Here is a 23,370-nt window from a genome sequence, read left to right on the forward strand (position 1 = left end):
TAGTGTGAAAACCAAAAGCATTCGGACAACGACGAGGACGACGCTGACGCCACATGATACCAATATACAACCAAAAAACTTTTGCTGTCGTATAAAAAATGGGTCAATTTTTGGAGAAGTTCATTCAAAAATGTATGTCAAAGGTGTGTTCATGTGCAGGCTTTTTAATTAGTTTGATTAAGTAATTGAGTATTGATACAATACTAGTATGATTGACAACTGTCATTTTCACCAAACAATCAGAGACAAGGTTTGTTTTTCTAATATTTTGTTTAAAAGAGATTTTTAAGCAATTACAATGGATTGGGTTAAATGTAACATGTGTAATGCATTTTTATACATCTCTTCCCCAATCTTAGATTTTACAATCACAAATATATTTCTGACTGTCCTATGTGTGCTTAAGTATCTATCAATTAAAATCAATAATTGGCATTGAAAATTGAGAAAATATAATAGTTCTTTAACTGACCATGTGTTTTCTTATGTATTCTTTGTGGGAAAGGGACAATAAATATAAGAAGAAATTAATGAGTTATGGCAGACTAATGATAATCAATTAACAGTAAGAAGTGGGTATAAACATATAAAAGTTATGCCAATTCTAACTTCTGTTCCTCAATTACACAGGTATGAAAAGCAAACACATTTTTTTAAAGTAAATTTTATTTTTTGTGTAACAACAACAAACAAATTACAAAACATACATGCTGAACACCATAATACATCATATATTTTATATGATTATTTATCTGTACTTTAAAATAAAACAAAAAACTCTATTTTATCATCAATGATTATGCAGACATGTAAAACATCAGGACAAACATTAAATCATGTACAGTAGTATAGCTGTTGGAGCGAAGAAGGTACAGTCCTCTTGCATCCACCCACCACTGAAATATTAGCCCTCCGATATAATGTTTTAATGCATAACCATAAAAAAGGTCTTCCGAATTCATTTCTAGGTAGGAATGTTACTCATTTCTCAAAATGAATGATCTACATAAAATAATGTAAAAAAAAAATGCCAAAAAAAGGGGGTATCAGCAAAAAAGTTAGATACTTCAATCACTGAACCTTGACCATCATATATAAAGTGATTGTTGTAGTAATAGTTACATTTGTTAATTATATAGATTATAAGTGATTATTGAAATATATAAGCAGGACCAAATAGGCCCAAAAATGTACCTTCTTCTTTGATTAATTTAATTTATTTAGTGTATTACAAAAAAAGTATTTCATTAACACTTACACGTTCAACTTCTTACATCTTTCCAACCAGACATATAATTTTGTAAAAAAAACTATTTAAAATCTTTTCACAATCAAAACAAACCAATAGCATTAGAATCTGATTTCAAGGGACCTCAATTATTTAAAATAAATTTTACATCTCCAATTCTCTACAAGATCTTTCTTTTCAAAAGAAAACAAATATGTGTAAATGTTAAATAACACTGGTGAAGATCAGTTGCAGATTTTTATAATGTGTTTAGTTTGAAATTTCATTACACCTTATCACTGTTCCTCTGCCATTACAGACATTTTGTTAAATTTTAATGTCTTAAGAGGAAATGTCTGACACAACAATGCCATTGTTGTATAATGCAATAGTTCAAGTGTCACATAATCTCAGATCATGTGTTGCAGATCCTAAAAAAAGCAATCAGATCTATAGTAATCATCTTTAAGGTCATATTCTAATAAAACACAACCGAGAATCTGAGAATATTGTGCTCCAATTTGGGAGTAGCAATGAAGCTTATAATCAGTGGAATGCTATTACATGGAATTATGTGGATTCAGTTATTTTTCGTGGGTACACATTTTGGTGGATTGAGAAAACACTGTATTCTTATGGATATTAACATTTTGTGGTTTAGTCAAAGTTTGCATGTAAGACTATAAAATGTTTGTACTTTATTAAACCCAAAAAATTCATGGAAAATTTGTATCTCACGAAAAAATAATGAATGTACAGTAATATATTAATTGCAAATAAAATGCCATTTTACAGAGTATAATTAACACAATAAAGAGCTCATACTAAATAATACATATACCTAATATTCTGTAGAACTTCCACCTGAAGTGTAAACTAACTAAAATGACACACTTGATATGGCTTTTATATGTATTAAAACATAACAATAATTCATGCATATGTAGTACACTAAAACTGAAATTAGATTCTTGTCAATGATACACAGTAAAAATTTATTTATTACACATTCAATAAAGCTGGTTTGATGATAATCCTTTATCTTCCCATAAAACTGTGGTGAAAATATATACATAAAAATCTATACTTAGAAACTAATAATGGCTGCATAATTCTTGAGTTTTTTTTAAAATAAAATTAAGAATATCTAGAAAAGCCTTATAACATGTATAAGGGAAGGTACAGAAAGTACAAAAATAAAAAAAGTACTACAAATCTACAAAATAACATCCTTCAAATGTTGAAAAGACATTTAAAGTTCTGTCCAACATTCAGTGTTTACTCAGTATAATTTTCTACATAAAAAACTGCCAAAATAGCCACACTTTAGATCTTTTAATTGATATTTAGATATGAGAAATAGATTTATCCAAAAAGATAAGTTGCTTCAAAATATTTTGATGAAGATGGGTAGTTGTGTAAAATATTTTTTTTATTAAAGTTATTACTTATATATAATTTGACCCATAACTATGTGGAAATGGCCTTCTTAGATCTCAATGTCATATTCAACATGTTCTTATTACAAGTGAAATTTCTGCACTGCACTAAAGTTTTCAGATTAAACATCTGATTAATTTACCTCTATAATCAACATAATTTTGAATGGCTTGAATAAGTTTACTATTTTTGACATTTCAGGGCCAAATATTGGCCCTTATACCTCCTGCCTTGAATATGAAAACTATAACTAAAACATCATTGATTAATGTTCTTAGGGAACTGGTATTATGGGTATTAAGCAGTATCACCTTATAGGTGCCAAAATACTATTAATCCTACATATTCATGTTCCTTTACTAACAAAAACAGGCAGTTGAATATGAACTTCTTTTATACCTTAAAAGCCATAAATGTTATTTATATTTTTGTAGTAAATCAGTGTGCTTATAAATACAAAAGAGAATACATAGAATAATATCTAAGCAGTGTTGGATATATATTGGCAAAAGTTGAGAATTTCCCCCCCCCCTCCCCCCCCTACAATTTTACAATTCACTTTTGAAGACAATAAATTCATACCAGAAGTCACAACATAAGGGAATCTATATCATCTATTTTACAGCATGAACTACTTAAACTATACATCTTATTTTTGTAACTTGAATAATTTCATGATTAATCCTGTACTCGTTAAAAATAGGGGGAATTTATAGGAAAGCTTATTGTGTAGTAAAATTCAATGTTCTATTTTTTCTTAATCAACTAAGTAATCAGTTTAGATTTTTCAAAAAAAGGAATTTTGTCAGTTTTTGCTTAAAAGTTATCCATTAGAGAAGTTGATTGTCTGAACTTGATCAATAAATTCTCCTGAATGTCCGACTGCAACTACTTGGCACCAACAAAGGCCGATGTAATAACAATCATTAACCAGAGATTCAGTCACATTTAAACAGTGACTTTGAGGGCCATGTTGACAATCATAAAATATGGAGCATATGGAGCGGCAGATTTATTAATGGATATTAAAGTACTATATCATACTATAATGAATGAAAACCAATTTTAAACAAAAGTTTTTTGATTAACTTTCAAAATTCAATCAGTTTGAATCATTTTAGTAGTTTCAATTTAGTTACAGGTATTTGTAATTTGAATCATTCATGTCTGACAAATTTGATTGTTTCTGTATCGTTGCATACCAGCATAAATTCCTGTGTACAATAAAATATTGTACAAAGTGATAAACAAATGAACATTGAGTATGTCGAGTATGATTGTCATCTTTAAATCATTTATCAGGATTTTAATTTTCGTAATTAAAGCTGTATACACAAAAACTAACTAGGTCAGGTCTAAGTGTAAATATGATTACCACAGACAGGTAATAAATATCAAAATACAAAGTGCAAAACTTCAATTATTACATTGGTTGCAATGAATTACATTGATTTCCCAGTTAAATAAAACCCGATAATTTCACATGTGAAATAAACATGGTTGTTTCACTCTCTGACGTCATACAACAATAGGCATTGTCAAGACGTCATTAACGGCGGATCAAAATAAATTGTGAATGCGTAGAAAAAAGATTTAGTTTCTTACATGTTTTACATTAATTTCTTTAAAAAAGCCGTTTGCCAATGTTATAAAAAGAACAACTAATTAAAGAATTCAAATAGAGAAAAATATTCAACTAGTGACCGAACAACACTGATAATTAACTCATGCGCTATGCACATTCGTGAATTAATGTGTTGTTCGGTCACTCGTTGAATATTTTTCTCTATTTGAATTCTTCGATTAGTTATTCTACAAATATGTACAAATTATCACTATTTTTGTAGTTTTGGTTCTTATTATTGAAAAGTAATACACAAAAGATGACCACCTTTGACTAATAAGAGACTAGAAAATACCACAACCAATAACTAAATTTCTGTTCTTGAACAGAGTGTATAAAATCATTTTTCTGGATTTAGTCTCTAGATCCACCAAAGATAGCCAGAATGAAGAGGAATAGATTGACAATATCCAGGTACAGATTCAAGGCTGCAAAAATATACTCTTCTGGTGACAAGGCGTACTTGTGTTTCCCTCCTAGCATCATCTGTGTGTCAAATACAATGTACTGAAAATAGTATAATGTACATATAGAAACATGAAACTTAAATATTCTGTACAATCATAATTAAAGAAATGATAGGCTTATTTTAATAAGAAACTTATCCTATATTATCTTCCTTGCAGTCAGTGTGGACTTCTTTATAAATGAAAATATATTTTATGGGTTTGTTTTCATTTTTAAATGGTAAATAATTAATTCATTTTTCTCATATGATTATATTTTTTCTGTTTTTCTCATTGGCTAAAAGCAAAGGAAATCCTCTTCAATAAAATATTATGTTCATTGTGGAATAAAATCAAGAGATAAATAAGATTTTGAACAATCCTTGGTTTTCTATGAAGTGTTTTGGTGGACACGTAGGTTTTTACTTCTATTTGTTTTTTTGTTTTTTTGCCTTGGCGTTGTAAGTTTTTCTTCAACTTGCGAGTTTTGAATATCTTCAGTCTTTTTTTTTTCAATACCTATTTGTGTAACATGTTTATGTACATAATACACCCATCAAAACAGATCAATATCAACTTAAAACTTTCAATTCATTTACAGTAAAAGAGTTCATATCAACTTTAAATTTGAGTGAAATCTAATTACAGTTTGAAAGAGGATTTTCCCCTAGATTTCTTATTTATAAATGATGGCATGATTATTTTTATCATTCAATAAACGTAACCATAAGTAATAATTTACAGGATTTTTCTATACAACTAATTGAAATTTGTTGAAAACAGTATTGGTTTTGCTCATTGTTGAAGACCATATTGTGAGCTGTAATTTTTCCCTAGTTTGCCTTTTGGTTTAATAATAGCAACCTTGGAATCAAACCATGTTTCCTAATTTCTAAATTAAACATATAAGATGTACTTACTGCAGAGAATATAAGGGCTCCAATTGATGCATAAACCATACTCAGAATCTGTAAAGATATAGTTGTATATTTATATGTTTGAAGAATAAAACTAGTTTTCTATTCTTTTTACAAACTGAAACTACTCAATCTCTTCAATGGCAGGGTAGAAATAATCAATGTACGAAATTACTGAAAGATAGTGTGCAAATAATTTGGACATGTTTAATCAGTAGAAATAAGTTTATCATACTCAATCAGTGAAGCTTTAGCTCTGTTTCCCAAAATGCTGTATTATCCAATTAATTGCATAAATCCCAAAGAAGTCAAATTCACTCAAGTTGTTTCTGCATTTCAAATTACCTTATTGTGAAATATTGCAGCCAGTATACCAAAAACTATTAACACAAGAAGTAATACACACAGCATTCCTCCCATCATTGTGAAATCCCACTAAAAAAGACAAAAGCAGATTAATATGAAAATATATTATCTATCAACTATCAGAGTAAACAGCATTTAATAAAGTTAGACCTGGGTTCTTTTAAGTTGATGGCAGTCAACTTTATTATCATATATATTTGGTCTTCTTCTGTTATCTTTATTAACCTTTCCATGTGGACGCTTCAGTTTGATAATGGCATATTTTGTACGCTACGACTAACCAAATTCAGACGCGAGGTACAAACAATTACTAACATATGTCCATTACTAGATCATAGTCATAGAATTATGCAAGGCTTAACAAATGAAAGTTATCATTAAACATGTGTTAATTGTGTTTAAGTATAGATGTCTAGATGTCTGTATAGCAAAGCAAGTTGAATTTTATTGATTTATAAAAGAATATCTGCATCTTGCACACTGCAAATCAGGTATTTGGATCTGAAATTATCAAATTAGAAAGACTCTCCTGGAATCCAAATTAAAGCATCATACATCAAACACAAAATGTCATATGACTTCTCTGGATAACCTTGTACATATATAATAATAATAATAGTAATCAAGTAAAGGCATTCTTGAATCCTATGTATTTATAAATCACTTACTTTTGTCTGGAAAGCAAATATTGTAAGTCCTAAAACTACAACCTGAAAATATAATATAGAGAATATTACCAATCTTAGAAATACATAGTCAATTTATTTATACAGAAAAGCTAATTAGGGAAACAAGACAAATTTCTTATTATACCAAACATTATTTAAGACAATTTTTAGAAATATCTTCTCAATCTCATGACATATATTTCATACTTAAAATAATTTACTATAGGATGTAAAGTTTGTGAGTAAGAGCCATGGTTTACACATCAATCACCTCTAGAAAAAATGTGTTTAATCCTTATAATTCTTAAGCCAAATATTCCTGATTTTTTATTAACAAAATAACAAAATGCACAACTGACTGGTCGTAACTAAGGAGTTGGCCGCCATATTGACTTTCTAAACTCCATAAATGTTCTATAAAGGCAACGGAAATTAAAATGAAATAGCACCTACCTCCAAAACTTCATTTTAATAAGATATTACCCGAATTAGAAGCGTTCAAGTAACGAAATAATCTGTCCCTTTAAAGTTTTCATTCGTATGACGTCGTGTTTTGCCATGACGTAAATTCGCCAAATGAGTCATGAAATTTTGCGGAATTTTATTTAAATTTTATTTTTATACATTTTTCAAAGCTTTAGTGCATTTGTTTTATTTCTTTTTTGTTATATATGCATTATAATAGAAACAACTGTTATGCATTTTTTTTAATCTCAATTTGCTGAAAATCCCAGTATCCCTGCAAGGATGTGTATCGCGGATGAATAGATTACGAAAGTAGTTTCGGAAACATGGTTTATCGAAGTGTAAACCAAGAGAAAAATTCTTATTGACCAATCCAATTCAAGTATTTATAGATATGCAAATCATATTAGAATTATCTACATGTAGAATTTCTCATTTTCAAGAAGATGCATTGCAAGACTTTGACTTCTCTGATAATAACCTATGTCAAAGTTCATAAGATACATGGGTAAACGTAAATATTTATATTGCTTTAAAAATTAACTGACATACAGTTTGAATATTGATTTGGCCAGGATTTTTTAATTTGATGGTTTACAGATTTTTCACAAATTTTTTTAAAATACCTTTCAAGACATAAATATGTAAAAAAATATATATATTTCACCTTATTTACAATATGTTTGGTATGCTATTTTTGTCATTATTTCTTAAATTTTAGTTCCAAATATTATCATTGATCATTGCTCAGCTGTTGCATGTTATTGTCACACAATTTCAAAAGGAGGGGATGTGTCCACGGACAAAGACGAAAACTAAATCGTCATTTCACAAACAAAAATAAACAATTTCAGGAAACATGGTGAATAATGATCTTCAAGCACAAAAACTAATAAATAATAACAAGCATTCTGTGCATATTGCATGGTAATACATAATCCCCTATTGATTAAAAATTCATTGTATTGGAACAAAATTTCGAACTTGATCTATATCTTGTCTTGGTGCAAACTTATAACAAATATCAAGTCAATATCTTTAAGCATGACTAAATAAATTGTTGAAAACTGATTAACTAAGTGAATTTTGAAAGTCCAAGGACCATAACTCTACACAAAATTATCAGACAAGAACAAAAAGAACTGGATCTGTTACTTGGCATGATAAAACAATACACCAAATAACAAATCAATATCCTCAAGCATATAGAATAAAAGTGTGGAAAACTGATTAGCTGGACTGATGAATGGACAGACACAGACAGAGTGCAAACGTTAAGTCCCCTTTGACTTCCTTGGTAGAGGACTAAAATAAACATGTCATATGAAAATAAGCTTTACTTACTGCTGTGATGGCAGCTGCATACATTACTTCATCTGCTTCATAACGTCTGAAAAATATAGATTATAAAATATAATTACAACTGCATAATATATACTGGTATTTAATGGAAAATACTGTGAAATTGCAGTTATTTCAAGGTGTACAGAAATAGCTGTCAACTAGATCATGTCAAACTGTATGTCAATCGCTAAAAATAATAGAGTTCATGCTGAAGCGTCTACCTCCACTTCATTTTGACACTTACTCTTCAGGTACAAGCAATATTTAAACCTAGCATAGCCTACCTATTAATCAAAGTGACTGAAAAAAACAACTTAAAGGCTTGATTACACCTACTAAACTTTAACCACAGACTGAACCTAAATGTTGTTGAGGCTGTTGACAGAATCTTGGAGAGCTATGTCTCGCTGGCTCAACAAAAATGATCCCGATACAAGATATGGATTACACAGTCTCCATATTTATTGAAATATAAAAACTTTATACAAAAATTTTACACTGCTTGAGTTGCTATCTGATAAGCAAAGTTGAATAGATGACTTCAACTTAAAATGATTCCTGGCTGATGCATGTTCCAAAAGATCTGATGGTATTCAATTAACAGGAGTGGTTTAATACAATATAACAAGTTTATATACATAAATATGAAATCATTATTACATTGAGTTCCAAAAAAACAATATACGAAATATTTGGTTATTGATTCAAATTGAATAATTCTCTAAGAGTAAGGAAATAACAATTTAAGCTTAGTACAAAATTCCAGTTATGAAGTGATAAGTTATTACTTACGCTGCCACAGTTCCCAGTAAAAATGCTTCAAAAAAAGTCTGAAATGAAATAAATCTGAATTTTTAAAATGGTAAACACTCTGTATAACAGGTGCAAATTAAAGAACCTTAGTGAGTGCCTCACATACCCCCCCCCCCCCCCCCCCCCTTTCCATAAAATAACTTGTAAGAAAAAGAAATTGAATCATAATTGTCTGTCGATATGCACATCTACATAGTATGTCCTTATCACCTACAAGGTTTCATGAAATTGTGATGCGTGGTTTCAGAGGAGTTGGGATGACAAACTGATGCAGTAGTATATTGAGGCAAATAAATTCAAAGGGGTGTAACTCCTAGAAAAACAAGAGTGCACACGCTGAAATGTCTCACCTTCTTTATTATTCATTGATATTATGTTGATAGTCCTAAATATAAAGCTTAATTACAACTGTCACCTAAACTTTACATTAACCAAGAAAACTACAGTAAACATTGACCAACAAGCCATGAAAATGAGGTCAAGGTCAGATAAACCATACCAGGCAGGCATGTTAACATTTCTTCCATACAACAAAGTTGACCTATTGCTCATAGTTTAAGAAAAACAGACCAAAACACAACCAGATGCTACGCAGGGTGCAGCTTTATACGACCTCAGTGGTCGAACCCTGAATAGTTTGGGCAAATATGGGCACAACATTTAAGCTTGATATAGCTCTACATTTGGATTGTGATTAAGTAGTTGACACATCATAGGTTTCTAACACAGAATGAATGTGGTCTAATGAACTTAAAATTATGTTTTTTTGCTATTGAGCAATACACTATTACAATATCATTAAAAATTTAAAATATATATAATATAATAATACAGAATAAAGGTCAGGAAAAGCAAAAATAAAACGCAGCAAAAATAGTCATGTGGTTTCGGTGATATGATCAGCTACTAAATAGTCTAAAGATTCCTTAAAAATTTTCGTTAATATAAAAGAAAGAACAGAGTTTCAATGTCCCCCACCCCCCTCCCCCGAAGACATTACTGATATGAACCTATATGAGTTTCATAATATTCTGGTGATAATTGAACATATGAAAGCAATAACAATGCAATTTTCCATTTAATAACTGTTTAATATTTTATTTTGTACTAAGTTTTGTCACATTATTTACTTACAAATAATCCTAGAAAGATCATATTGAGTGGGAAACTTCTGCGTACATTTTCACAACAAGCCAATACAATCAAAATAATAAATGTCATCACACTGCAATAGAAAAAAATAATTTAAAAAACATTTTTTTTTTTTTATGAACAAAAGTTAAATGTATTTTGAAACTGTTACCAAACTAGACTTCATATGCAATTGCATTACTTATGTAATTTTCAATAAAGAAAAGTTTTCTTGACAAGTACAGTAGTTCAAATACACATCATGTTGTAACTTGAATATCTAATTATAACACATCATTTATAAATTGCTTGACATTAAGGATGTATTCTTCTGACTTTTCAGTCTCGTTCAGTCTCATTGAAATCTCGTTCTTGAATTATTCCCAAAAAATGTGATACAAGTGGAAAATATCAATGAATTTTAAAAATGTTATAATCAAACATAACTCTGTGAAAAAATTGTGTATTTACAATGAATGGTTTTTGAGTAATCCAGTTTTCAAATTTTACGATTAATCAAGTCTGTATTTTTAGCCAAAATTTTGAGAAAATGGGTGAGGGATACAAACAATGATTTTACAAGAATCATGTTCATCCCATATCATTTTGGTCTTTTCAAATTTCTTAGATATGTATTTTTTCAATCATTTATAACAAAAAAGTTGAAATAATATGCATTTTGCTCTTAAAACTGAGAAAAATTATAGAAATACAAAATTGACAGCATGGTAAATTTTACACAAAAAAGCGTCAAAATATGATAAATCTTTCTTATATTAACACCTACCTATAGTTTTTTTAAGTAAAATTTATTCAGATTGGTCCACTCCATCTATAGTTATAGAAAGTATGAAAAAAAGTTTAATTGTGGAACTGTGATTTTTTTCACGATAATAGCCAAAAAATAGGTAAAAATCGATGAAAAATGGGAAAATCATCAAAATTGGGCATTTTCAAAGGGTCGTAGCAAAAAAAGTAGTGCACCACCATATGATTTTTTTTTCACCAATTATTTTGTTACAGTCTTATGAATCCAAAAATCAGGTTAAGAAAAAAAGTTTAATTCTAGAAATTTTTGGCTCCTCAGAGGTGTACATCCTTAACATGATTAACTGGATCGGATCTAAAGAATGATAACGTTACTCCACTTTTTTGTTTGAACTATCAAAGGTAGTGATAAACCTTCAAGAATTCCAATGTCAATTCAGAACCATAGATTTTTTATTTCATTTCAAGCAATCTTTACCCAAAAACCATTCAGGTTATAGAATAACAGGTGTGGCAGTATCTTTTTTCTTATAGGGACAATCTCTATGACTCAGCAGCAGAAAAATGTGAAACATTAAAATTACTTACAATGCAACGATCCATAACCAAGTGTTATGTTTAGAATAATCTCGTACTTCTGGTCTGAAAAGTATAATGTAATATCTTAAAATTTGAAATTATTGCAACTTTAAAAGTACATAGTCTTCACAAAATTAGCAAACAACATAAAATTAAGTTTCTCATTTCTTATAGAAATATTAAAGACATACAGGGCACCATGATGTGTTCACTAAGATTTTGATGTAAGCAGAACAATTTCCAAATATATATTATCATGTTTATATTTTGAAATTTTTTTTTAAACAAGAATAACCAGATGCTCTGCAGGACGCAGCTTTATACAATCGCAGAGTTCGCACCCTGAACAGGTGGGGCAAGTATGGATACAACATTCAAGCTTGATACAGCTCTGAATTTGGATTGTGATTTAATATTTGACACAACATATAGGTTTCCGACACAGAATAAATGTGGTCTAAGAACTTAAACTTAAAAACTTAAAAATTTCAAATTGGACATTTACCTATTTGGTCCAATATCCAAAATCTAAATACATGGTTCAGCATATCATCTCCCAAAGAATTCAATTTTTGATGAAATCAAATAAAGTTTAATTTTGGACCCCTCAATGTGGACCAATTTGATAACCGGGCCCAAATATCAAAAATCTAAATACATGGTTAGATTCAGCATATATTCAATTTTTGTTGAAATCAATTAAACAAAGTTTAATTTTGGACCCTGATTTGGACCAACTTGAAAACTGGGCACATAATCAAAAGTCTAAATACATGTTTAGATTTAGCATATCAAAGAATCCCAAGGATTCAATTTTTGTTGATATCAAACAAAGATTTATTTTGGACCACGATTTGGACCAACTTGAAAACTGGGCCCATAATCAAAAATCTAAGTACATGTTTAGATTCAGCATATCAAAGAATCCCAAGAATTCTATTTTTGATAAAATCAAACAAAGTTTAATTTTGGACCCTGATTTGGACCAACTTGAAAACTGGGCACATAATAAAAAAATCTACATACACAGTTAGATTCAGCATATCAAAGAACCCCAATTATTCAATTTTTGATGAAATCAAACAAAGTTTATTTTTAGACCCCGATTTGGACCAACTTGAAAACTGGGCCCATAATCAAAAATCTAAGTACATGTTTAGATTCAGCATATCAAAGAACTCCAAGAATTCAATTTTTGATAAAATCAAACTTAGTTTAATTTTGGACCCTTTGGACCTTAATGGTAACCAATTTGAAAATGGGACCAAAAATTAAAATTCTACATACACAGTTAAATTCAGCATATCAAAGAACCCCAATAATTCAATTTTTGATGAAATCAAACAAAGTTTATTTTTGGGCCCCTAATTCCTAAACTGATGGGACCTAAACTTTCAAAATCAATCCCAACCTTTGTTTTATGGTCATAAACCTTGTGTTTAAATTTCATAGATTTCTATTTACTTATACTAAAGCTATGGTGTGAAAACCAAGAAAAATGCTTATTTGGGCCCCTTTTTGGCCCCTAATTCCTAAACTGTTGGGACTAAAACTCCCAATATTGATCCCAACCTTCCTTTTGTGTTCATAAACCTTGTGTTTAAATTTCATAGATTTCTATTTACTTCTCCTAAAGTTATTGTTCGAAAACCAAGAAAAATGCTTATTTTGGCCCTTTTTTGGCCCCTAATTCCTAAACTGTTGGTACAAAAACTCCCAAAATCAATCCCAACCTTCCTTTTGTGTTCATAAACCTTGTGTTTAAATTTCATAGATTTCTATTTACTTAAACTAAAGTAATAGTGCAAAAACAAATGTGTCTTCAGACAACGACAACGACGCCGCCAATGTCATACCAATATACGACTGCAAGATTTTGCGGTCCTATAAAAACTTTAATTTTCTTTGTTATTGACATTCTATTTATTCTATATAAAATATAAGCTAGTGATACCTCTGTCATAAGTATTTAGTACACAGGAAGTTGATAAGCCATGGATGTAAGAAAAAAGTCAAACCGTATCGTGTATAAGTATAGTAAGCTTTAAAGCCAATTCCAGAAAACTTTCATTTGTAATTACTGTTAAAATTTAACAAACATTCCCTCATTTCTTCTTGTACATTTCAGCCAAACATCAGGCCGACAAAAATAAATTTGGTAGAACATGACTAGAAAATATAGATATACAGACAGCCTAGGGAAAATTTTAAATGCCTCAGAGCTGTGGTGGAGGGGCATAAAAATTAAAAGGAAAAGGGGGTAAGCACAAGCACTCCATAATGGTAGGAAGTTTATTATCCACTAATGGTTCTGCCATGTGACATTGTCACTCATAACCAGAAAAACTGTCACATAATTACACTTTAAAAATTTACAAAAGAGGAGTATAATATCAAATCATGATTATGAAACACACTTACATATACAAAAATATAGACATTATTCCCAGAGTAAACATAATCTGTGTTAGCAGTATACCATACACCTTTCGTATAAAAGCTGTAATATATAAATATGAAATTAATCACACTCTTCATTTGTAACTTCTCATAAAACTATTATTGTCAATTCGTTTTTGCATCTAAACAAGGTCCAATATTTCTTTAAACCTGGCAGTCAAGATTTATCCATTCTTTCTTACTATGTAACAACTCTTATTATTATGTCATAACAGAGCAATAGGCATTGTTTTATCTGCAAAATTATATCAAGAAACTGTTTACTAAGGTCTTGAAGGGCAACCCGATCAAATTCATCAACAAGGTAAAAGAAAGATTTCCATAAGTTCTTAAACAGCTAACTTTAATCATTTGTTAATTGGCAGATAAAATATCATTAACAATTCTCAAATTTGTTGTGGAATTTATGAGATTTTGAAGGGAGAAACTCTTTTACAAACACCTTAACACAGAGTAAAACATTTCTTTCTTGAAGCATCCTTTAGAGACAGATCTAGTACTGTACAAATATGAAATATATCCCATGTATGCACAGAATATTGAAAAAGTGTTGCATCAATAAGTCAAAATGTGCATATTCATTATTGTCAGGAATTCCAATTAACACAAATTATACAGCAGCCTCTTTGGACTTTGAAGGTATTTTTTCAATATTTCTATATTTGTGTGAGCTGTAATATCCTACCATATGACTAGATCAAGTTTCTTGAAACTTTGTATCACGTGTTAGATTACTATGTTTTATTATGTTCAGTTTGCATTTTGTTCAGGATATTTTTCTTAGTAATAATACTATATCCTTTTTTGCAAGTGTTCATGAAATGATATTGGTAAGGGGTTTATCAACTGGCATTCACAACGCATCGGTGTTCTTATAAATAGGAAGATGTGGTATGATTGACATTGCGACAACTCTCCACAAGAGACCAAATAACACAGAAATTAACAACTATAGTTCACAGTACAGTCTTCAACAATGAACAAAGCTCATACCAAATAGTCTTATCTCATCAGATGGATGCAAATAGAAATACTACACAGAATGGACGGGGTCAGGTACTTGTATATCCCAACAACAAAAAGACACTTAAGAACAGCCTCTGAGAAAACTTGCAGTTACTGATAGCTAGTTCAAAGCCACTTACAACTAATAAAAATCATGCCTCTTTAGACTAAATTCTTTTTTACCTTATTTTATGGATTTTCTCCAAACTTTGTAAACTTTGTAGAGTGCCAGCTTGGAAGTTATCAAATTTTCTTTAATTACTCAATTATTTTTGATGATTTTTAAATTTTGTTCAATTAAAATATTCATATAGTTCATCTAAATATGTCTTATGTTAATAAACATTTTCATTCCCCCAATTTTTTTTCAATAAATAATAGAAATAAAAATGATTTCATTTTCTTTTTTCTTTAAATTCATAATAATTTAAACCCTTAAAATTGCTATTTTTTCCTAAAATGTAGCAATTTCATCAAGTTCACTAATTATTTTTACAGTTAAGTACTTATAAAAACACCTATTGTTATTATATAAACATCCATTGAAATATTTGTGTTGGCATTCAAGGAATAGGTAACATACAAAATGTTGGCATTCGAAAAGGGTGTCTTCCCGATTGTCCCACTTTTCGAAATTACAGGTAAAAAGGTAGTGAAATTTTGTGGGACAATTGGGAAGATGTTTGTGGGACAATTGGGAATTGTTTTGATTGTGATTAATCTGTTTTATAGTGTAAAGTAAGTAATTACAGGTAAGTAATCATTTTCTTGTAAAATATGAAAAAGAACATAAAATAATTATTAAATATTTTATTTTGCACACATTGATATGAAAAAGCAGCAAACATAGAAATATTAATTTAAAGAAAAAATATAAAATCTATGAATACTCTTTTTTCTTTTAAATGGATGCATTTTTTAATATTTATTTAGAATCTAAGCAAAAAAAATATAAATGTTGGTATTTGTATTTGTTTTATAAATAAAAGTAACATTTCAGATATGTTTTTTAGATACTAAATGTTATATTATTGAATGAAAAGTGCATTAATTTCATAATTTAAAAAAAAATCATATCTTTTACTTAATAAAATGGATATAATCCAAATATAATACTTTGAAAAGGTAATAATTAATTCTTGTTATTTTAACAAAATAAACACAAAGTCTACTGTTTATTTAAGAACATTTCACATAAAAATTTAATCAGAACTTTTCATGTGGGACAATCAGAACTCTAAAATTTGAAAAAGTGGGACAATCGGGAATAAACCTCGAAAAGACACCAGAGATTTGTGTACACTACTTCCTATCTTTTCATCAACCTTATTTTGTCCTTTTATTAACAACCATATGATTGATAACTAAAGGTAAATTAAATATCTAATTGACAGTTTTAGTCAATTGACAAGTTGACAATTTTGTATGTTATGAAGTGATGTATTGCTTATCATTTTTGTTGTTTACAATTTGTTTTTCAGTTTTAAAAGCTTACGTGTGTACTTGTAATGCATATATACCATTTTTAAACATGTTAAATAAAGGTTTATGTTTTATAGTTTTCATGATGATGGGAATATATATATATATATATATGCTATATTTCATTCATATTATTATTTCTGTCTTGATGATTTTTGAAGATTACATTTTCTGTGTACATGTATTATTCATAGTCAATTAGATGTGTCAGTAAGACTATAATGACCCATGAGTCAAGACAAATATTTCACAAAATTGAGCCAATCAGGATGAAACACTTTCTCAAATGTAGGTCATCATTATACACTATAGTGTCTCATAAATAAAATTCAAGTCTGCAGGCATTACTAAGACATATTCATTCAAGTACAATTTCTTGATTTTTTTTTAAGTCAAGTGCTGTTGTTCCATGAAATGTCAGTCAACAGTAAGAAAATACAAATTCAGTTAACCTGTTGTTGTACTTTACAATATAAGTGTTTATTATTAATGGTCATCTTCATGTACCAATAATCAAATCAAATATCTGTAGGAAAAACTAAAAAAAATTCTGGACTGCTTGATTTTAAAATGATGAGATGATATAAAGACATGGGATATACTGTGTATATCATATACCTGTACACTATATATATAGGCTTCTTATAATAAGTAGCGTAGTCATGATTACATACACAGAAGGAGGAGGTACATATATATATACATGTTTCTGGCCCCTAAACTTCAAATGCAATTTAATCCCTTACAATGTAATTCCATAACATTTCTCATCGCCATCTAAAAACAACAGTATATATACCCTTTCTGATAGCCTCTTCTCCAAATGATCCTTCCTGAAATGTGCTATCAGCATGATCAGCAAATCCTGTCTCTGCATCCTGATACATCTTTCAGTTTTTATCTGCCAATCCTTGTAGATCTGTAAATACAATAAAAAGAGTAATAACAACTAGCTGATATACGAAATACATGGAAATATGGAAATTAAATAAGGTGTGAATGCCAATGAGACAACTATCCACCAGTGATTAATGGACAAGCTTGATAACAACTTCACAAAGTTAAGGATATTTACCACCAATGTCAAATTAATACTCTTATACAGATCAGAAACCTGGAGAGAAACAGCTGCATCTGTCAAATCTATCCAAACGTTTGTCAATAAATGTTTGAGAAACATCCTCAACATCAGATGGCCAAACAAAATATCTAACAATAAGTTATGGAGAAGAACCAAACAACAGTCAATAACTCAGATAATAAGAACTGGAAAGTGGAAGTGGATTGGGCATAAAATGTACACTCAGAAAAAAGACTCAAACATTACTAAGCAAGCCCTAGAATGGAACCCCCAAGGACATGGAAAAACGGGGAGGCCAAAAAACACCTGGCGCAGGGGACTAACAACTGAGCTGAGCAAAATTCGGAAAGACCTGGAAAGAAACAAAAGGAACAGCAATGGACAGGAAGAAATGGAAAGAAACTGTAGTCACCCTATGTCCCCCTTGGGACGAAGTGGATTAGTCAAGTCAAGTCATGATATTTCAGACCATATTGCCTTCAACAATGAGCATGATGAGCAAAATTCATAGCATGGAGTAAGATATCAAGGGTCTGCCACCAGACAAAATATTAAACAATTCAATAAAAAACCAAGGGCCTCATTTATGCCAAAATAATAAACTAAAAATAAATATCTGAATATGGCTGATAGCAATCAACAACAACCACAAATGCATAGAAACTTTGCAATTTCAATACCTGATAGCATCTTGGGAAAGAGATGCTAAAATAGCATGAGTAGACCACTTATATTTTTACACATAAAAAATAAAACAATTCATTCATTGCAATTATCATGACAAAATCACATTAATCATAAAATCTAAGCAAATAACCTAGACAGAACTGGGATACACCTGGATGTACCTCAGTCAGGGTGAGAAAAGGAATCTGGGCTAATTTAAGGACCCACATTTACAAAAGATCTTCAGGACTCAAGATTATAAGTTTGAAAGGCCATTTTCTTTTTTTGTTATGTCGCGATGTGTAGAAAGGCATCAGTCATGTCAGTGCCAAAATTTAACATTCATGAATGACAAAATTTCAAAGAGGTCACAGATCAGGACAATATGATAAAATTTGAGATTCTGCAGACAATATTCTATCAGATTTATGCTGACTGACAGACAATACTTTCTATGTAATTTAGTCTGTCAGACACATGTCACAGTATTGTCCATATATCATATATTTATGCAATAGGGGATATCATTTTATGTTATATAATACGGTGCAGTCAAGTGTATCCGCACACCTAACATTGCCTAAGACTTATAAATGACTTCATTTTGTTAAACTGATAAAACCAATAATCGGATAATTTTGTGTGAACATATTCATAACATACATTTATTTCATAAAATCTTCTGTATGTATCACTGGTATCACCCTTAAGATTATGCATAATCTAGTAATGTGTGTCTTAAATAAAGAACACCTGTTTTGAGAGTTCTTCAAATGTCTGGTGATTCCTTGAATTCCAGCTAAAAATAGATTATTTTGAATAAAAGAAAGATTCTTTACTACGAAATATAGTAGATTAATTGAATCAAACAGACTGCCAGGGATGCAGCGCAAAATAAATTTCAATACGATAGAAATTTGACTTGTATGAAATGAATTTATCTGAAGATGAAATTAAATAACAGAAATTGGCTAAATATGGTTAATCATTGGACTGCAGTTATTAATTTTCTCTTGAACCTATCAATTTAAATTTTTTTCAGTCCATTCTGAAGATTAAAACAATTCTATTACTGTTACAGCGGTTATGACGAAATCAGCTAATGGGTGATATCACCAGTGGCACAGACAGCAAGGACTTCACTGTACATAATTTATATCTCTTTACAAAAAACAAATATACAAATATTTTATTAGGACAAACTCATCAACAATAAATGGTATAGGCTCATGGCATATTTATTACATAACTGATATTATATAAAGCCAGGGTAGGAATGCCCTTTACCACCAGGCTTCAAACAGTCATTATGGGCTACTGGCCTACTGCTAGCGTCAAATGGGTTGAAATTTTACTGTGATTGTCAAAATATCCTTATCCTTATTCGTCAGAGAGGTTTTATATTGAGAGCATTATTACTCTCACAAACCGTTTATATATCAACATATCAACAACACCTTTAACCAATAGTATTCAAGAGTGCACATGCTGAAATGTCTCGCCTTCTTTACTAATCATTGAGACTATGTTGATAGTCCTAAATATAAAGCTTTATTACAACTGTCACATAAACTCAACATTAACCAAGAAAACTTATCATTGATCAATGAACCATGAAAATGCAGACATGTACTGCTAACAATTCTTCGATACAACAAATATGGTTGACCTATTACCATGATTACATATAATATATAGTATTAGAAAAATAGACCAAAACTCAAAAACTTAACTTTGACCACTGTAACCATGAAAAGGAGGTCAACTTAGGTCAGATGACACCTGTCAGCTAGACATGTACACCTTACAATAATTACATACACCAAATACAGTAGACCTATTGCATATAGTATAAGAAAAACAGACCAAAACACAAAAACTTAACTATAACCACTGAACCATGAAAATGAGGTCAAGGTCAGGTGACACCTGCCAGTTGGCCATGGACACCTTACAGTCCTTCCATACACCGAATATACATGTACTAGTCCTACTGCTAGTAGTATCTGAGATATGGACTTGACCACCAAAACTTAACCTTGTTCACTGATCCATCAAATGAGGTCGAGGTCAAGTAAAAACTGTCAGACGGGCATGAGGACCTTGCAAGGTACGCACAAACCAAATATAGTTATCCTATTACTTATAATAAGAGAGAATTTAACATTACAAAAAATCTTAACTTTTTTTTCAAGTGGTCACTGAACCATGAAAATGAGGTCAAGGACATTGGACATGTGACAGACGGAAAGTTCGTAACATGAGGCATCTACAATGTATATACAAAGTATGAAGCATCCGGGTCTTCCACCTTCTTAAATATAAAGCTTTTAAGAAGTTAGCTAACGCCGCCGCCGCAGGATCACTATCCCTATGTCAAGCTTTCTGCAACAAAAGTTGCAGGCTCGACAAAAACCAGTGTGTGTTACTACAAAGTTTTGTGTTGCATTATGTATAAAGATACAGAGTCAGAGATTTTACATAACACATGAGTAAAAGGGTGGTAATGCCCTTTAACGTCAGGCGACAAACTGTCATTTTCAGCTTCTGTTAGCGTCAAATTGGTTAAATTTTTTCCCTGATTTGTCAAAATATTCTTATCATGTCAGATTTGTCAGATGTCTCAAATAATTATCACTACCGTTATTTAAGGTTCATGTGGACCGGACCCTATGGCTAAAATGGCCGTATTTTCACCTTCAAATTTACTCTGAGTACAGACAAACCTGTGCATCTGTAAAAAAATTTCAGGCATAGCATGCCCTAGATAAATAAATTTCAAATATGTTTTGTGTTTTAGAAAAATAAAAACTTACCAGGATTTTGCCGTGCACTGTTTTTCATTCCTCCAGAAGGTGCCAAAATAAACTAAGTTGGGAAACAGGTTTGAGAACTTCCCCACAGGTAATTATTGAAGTGAGCTGTTTTGTTTGACATGGACATGCGATGGACAATAGATACCTGACAATAATTGGTTATTTAAACTGTGTACCTGAGTGGACCATATCAAGATCTATCAAGGTAAACTCAACTGTTTGTTAATTTTATCATCTTCTGCAGGTACGAAAAAAAGTGTACGGTATTAAAAATTCAGTTAAGTTATGAATTTTCTAAACCATACAATGCATTTGAATTCTATTTATCTAGGGCATGCTATGCCTTAAAACTTCTCAAAATGCACAGGTTTGTCTGTACTCAGATTCAATTTTGAGGTGAAAACACGGCCATTTTAGCCATAGGGTCCACATGAACCTTAAGAGAAAAAAATAGCATGATTTGTCAAATTCAGCTGATTTTTTTTATCGTCTAAAAGGGAAGCAAGTTAACTCGTACCAACGGAAACTCGTACCATGTTAACTCGTACCAAAAAAGTTAACTCGTACCAACTTAAAGTCGTACCACTGGGAAGTCGTACAAATATAAATGGTCTTAATTACCTTAATACCCTGCTAATTAATATACGATATTCCTTTGATTGTGTGATCAAATTAATACATTCCTTTGATTGTGTGATCAAATTAATACATTCCTTTGATTGTGTGATCAAATTAATACATTTCTTTGATTGTGTGATTATTGGTTGATTATTAACTAATCAACTTGTTTAATCATATTATTACATTTTGATTGTTGTTATATACTTTCACAGCTTGGAATTAAACATATAATGTTTTTTTATTAAATGAAATTCCTGATTATCAAAACCATGGATGGACAATCAAACTCATAAAAAGAAATAAACGCCATGGCTAATAAATAATAGCACACAAGACCGTGACAACATAGCAAACGAAAGACTAATCTGATGATGATTTCAGGTCTCGTTTACTTTCCTCTGAAGGTGTCACTACTCTTTTTCAAAGCAATGCATATCTCACACATTTAAAAATGAACATGACATTACTTAAAATCTTAATAGAAGTTGTCAGTTTCTCGGTGAGTAAGCATTACCTTGTGCAAAATATTATATATAAAATAATTCATACTTTTAACATGTTGGTCATAAACAATTTACAACCTTTAAAACACACTAAATTAATTCTTTCAGTGAATAAAATTCCTTTGAGAAACAAAAGAAAAGTACCCAAATCTATTCAATGTAACTGATTTGGAATGATTAAAAATTAAATCCAATGGTTATCAGCATAAGTTTAAAAAAGAAAGATTCAAGGGAGACAACAAACAAATCTGCCAAGGTATTGTCTATATCTAATACACATGGAACATTAACTACAGACTGGTCATTTTACTTTCAAATTATATACATTTTACAGACTTAAGAGGTATTGAGAAAAATAACAGTATATATTCATAATTAAACACCAATCAAATGCATTTAAATAAGTTGGTACGAGTTAGCAGTGATACGAGTTTACATTGGTACGAGTTATTTTTTAGTGGTACGAGTTAACGTTGGTACGAGTTTACATTGGTACGGGTTAACTATAATTCGTCTAAAAGAAAGTGTACATTTTATTGTCATGCACTAAAAATTACTGTTAACGTCATTTGGCAAGCATTTTTAATGTTTTACGTCATGAAGGTATCCTCATTGACTACCCTCATGTAAAAATGTATACATGACCACTTTCAGTTTCACATACTGCAGTACAGTAATATTATGTGTTGTGTTTTCATAAATTTATAACAAAATAACGAACTTTTCCCACTCTGCTACCTTACCACGTATTCTTTTCTAGTAATGTCTTTTTATGACAAGCAAACTAAATCTTCAAAATAAGTATTTTTAGAAAGATGATGTTTCTTATTTCAGTTTCAGAAATAATATTTATTAATGACGAGTTAGTTTCGTATAATTAATTCGAAAAATATGCATTTATTGTACTGCAATTAACAATAATTCATATATTTCATATTTTTTTAAAT

At 30.2% G+C, this 23,370-nt stretch overlaps 1 protein-coding gene across 2 annotated transcripts; it reads right to left on the bottom strand.

The window, feature by feature from the left end:
* Positions 1 to 1,288: 1,288 nt before the first annotated feature.
* LOC139513055 (protein lifeguard 1-like) lies at positions 1,289 to 23,294 on the bottom strand. 2 transcript variants are annotated; one of them, XM_071301167.1, is made up of 11 exons: positions 23,167 to 23,294; positions 17,536 to 17,655; positions 14,211 to 14,289; positions 11,799 to 11,852; positions 10,446 to 10,536; positions 9,291 to 9,328; positions 8,499 to 8,544; positions 6,690 to 6,731; positions 6,001 to 6,090; positions 5,659 to 5,706; positions 1,289 to 4,799 (listed from the first exon to the last, which is right to left on the bottom strand). In XM_071301167.1, the coding sequence occupies exons 2-11, from the start codon at positions 17,621 to 17,623 to the stop codon at positions 4,647 to 4,649; spliced, it is 729 nt and encodes a 242-aa protein (XP_071157268.1). In that variant the 5' UTR covers positions 17,624 to 17,655; positions 23,167 to 23,294; the 3' UTR covers positions 1,289 to 4,646. The 2 variants fall into 2 exon arrangements, with proteins under 2 accessions (XP_071157268.1, XP_071157269.1); XM_071301168.1 differs by having other exon boundaries at positions 23,145 to 23,254.
* Positions 23,295 to 23,370: the final 76 nt, after the last annotated feature.

Source organism: Mytilus edulis, chromosome 2, assembly GCF_963676685.1.
Source record: "Mytilus edulis chromosome 2, xbMytEdul2.2, whole genome shotgun sequence".
Classification (NCBI taxonomy): Eukaryota; Metazoa; Mollusca; class Bivalvia; order Mytilida; family Mytilidae; genus Mytilus; species Mytilus edulis.

Coding starts and splice junctions, on each gene's coding strand:
- LOC139513055 (XM_071301167.1), bottom strand. CDS start 17,623: ATGTATCAGGATGCAGAGACAGGATTTGCTGATCATGCTGATAGCACA. Junction 9,329..10,445: donor TGATCTTTCTAGGATTATTT/GTAAGTAAATAA, acceptor ATTTCATTTCAG/ACTTTTTTTGAAGCATTTTT. Junction 5,707..6,000: donor CTGCAATATTTCACAATAAG/GTAATTTGAAAT, acceptor ATATCTTTACAG/ATTCTGAGTATGGTTTATGC.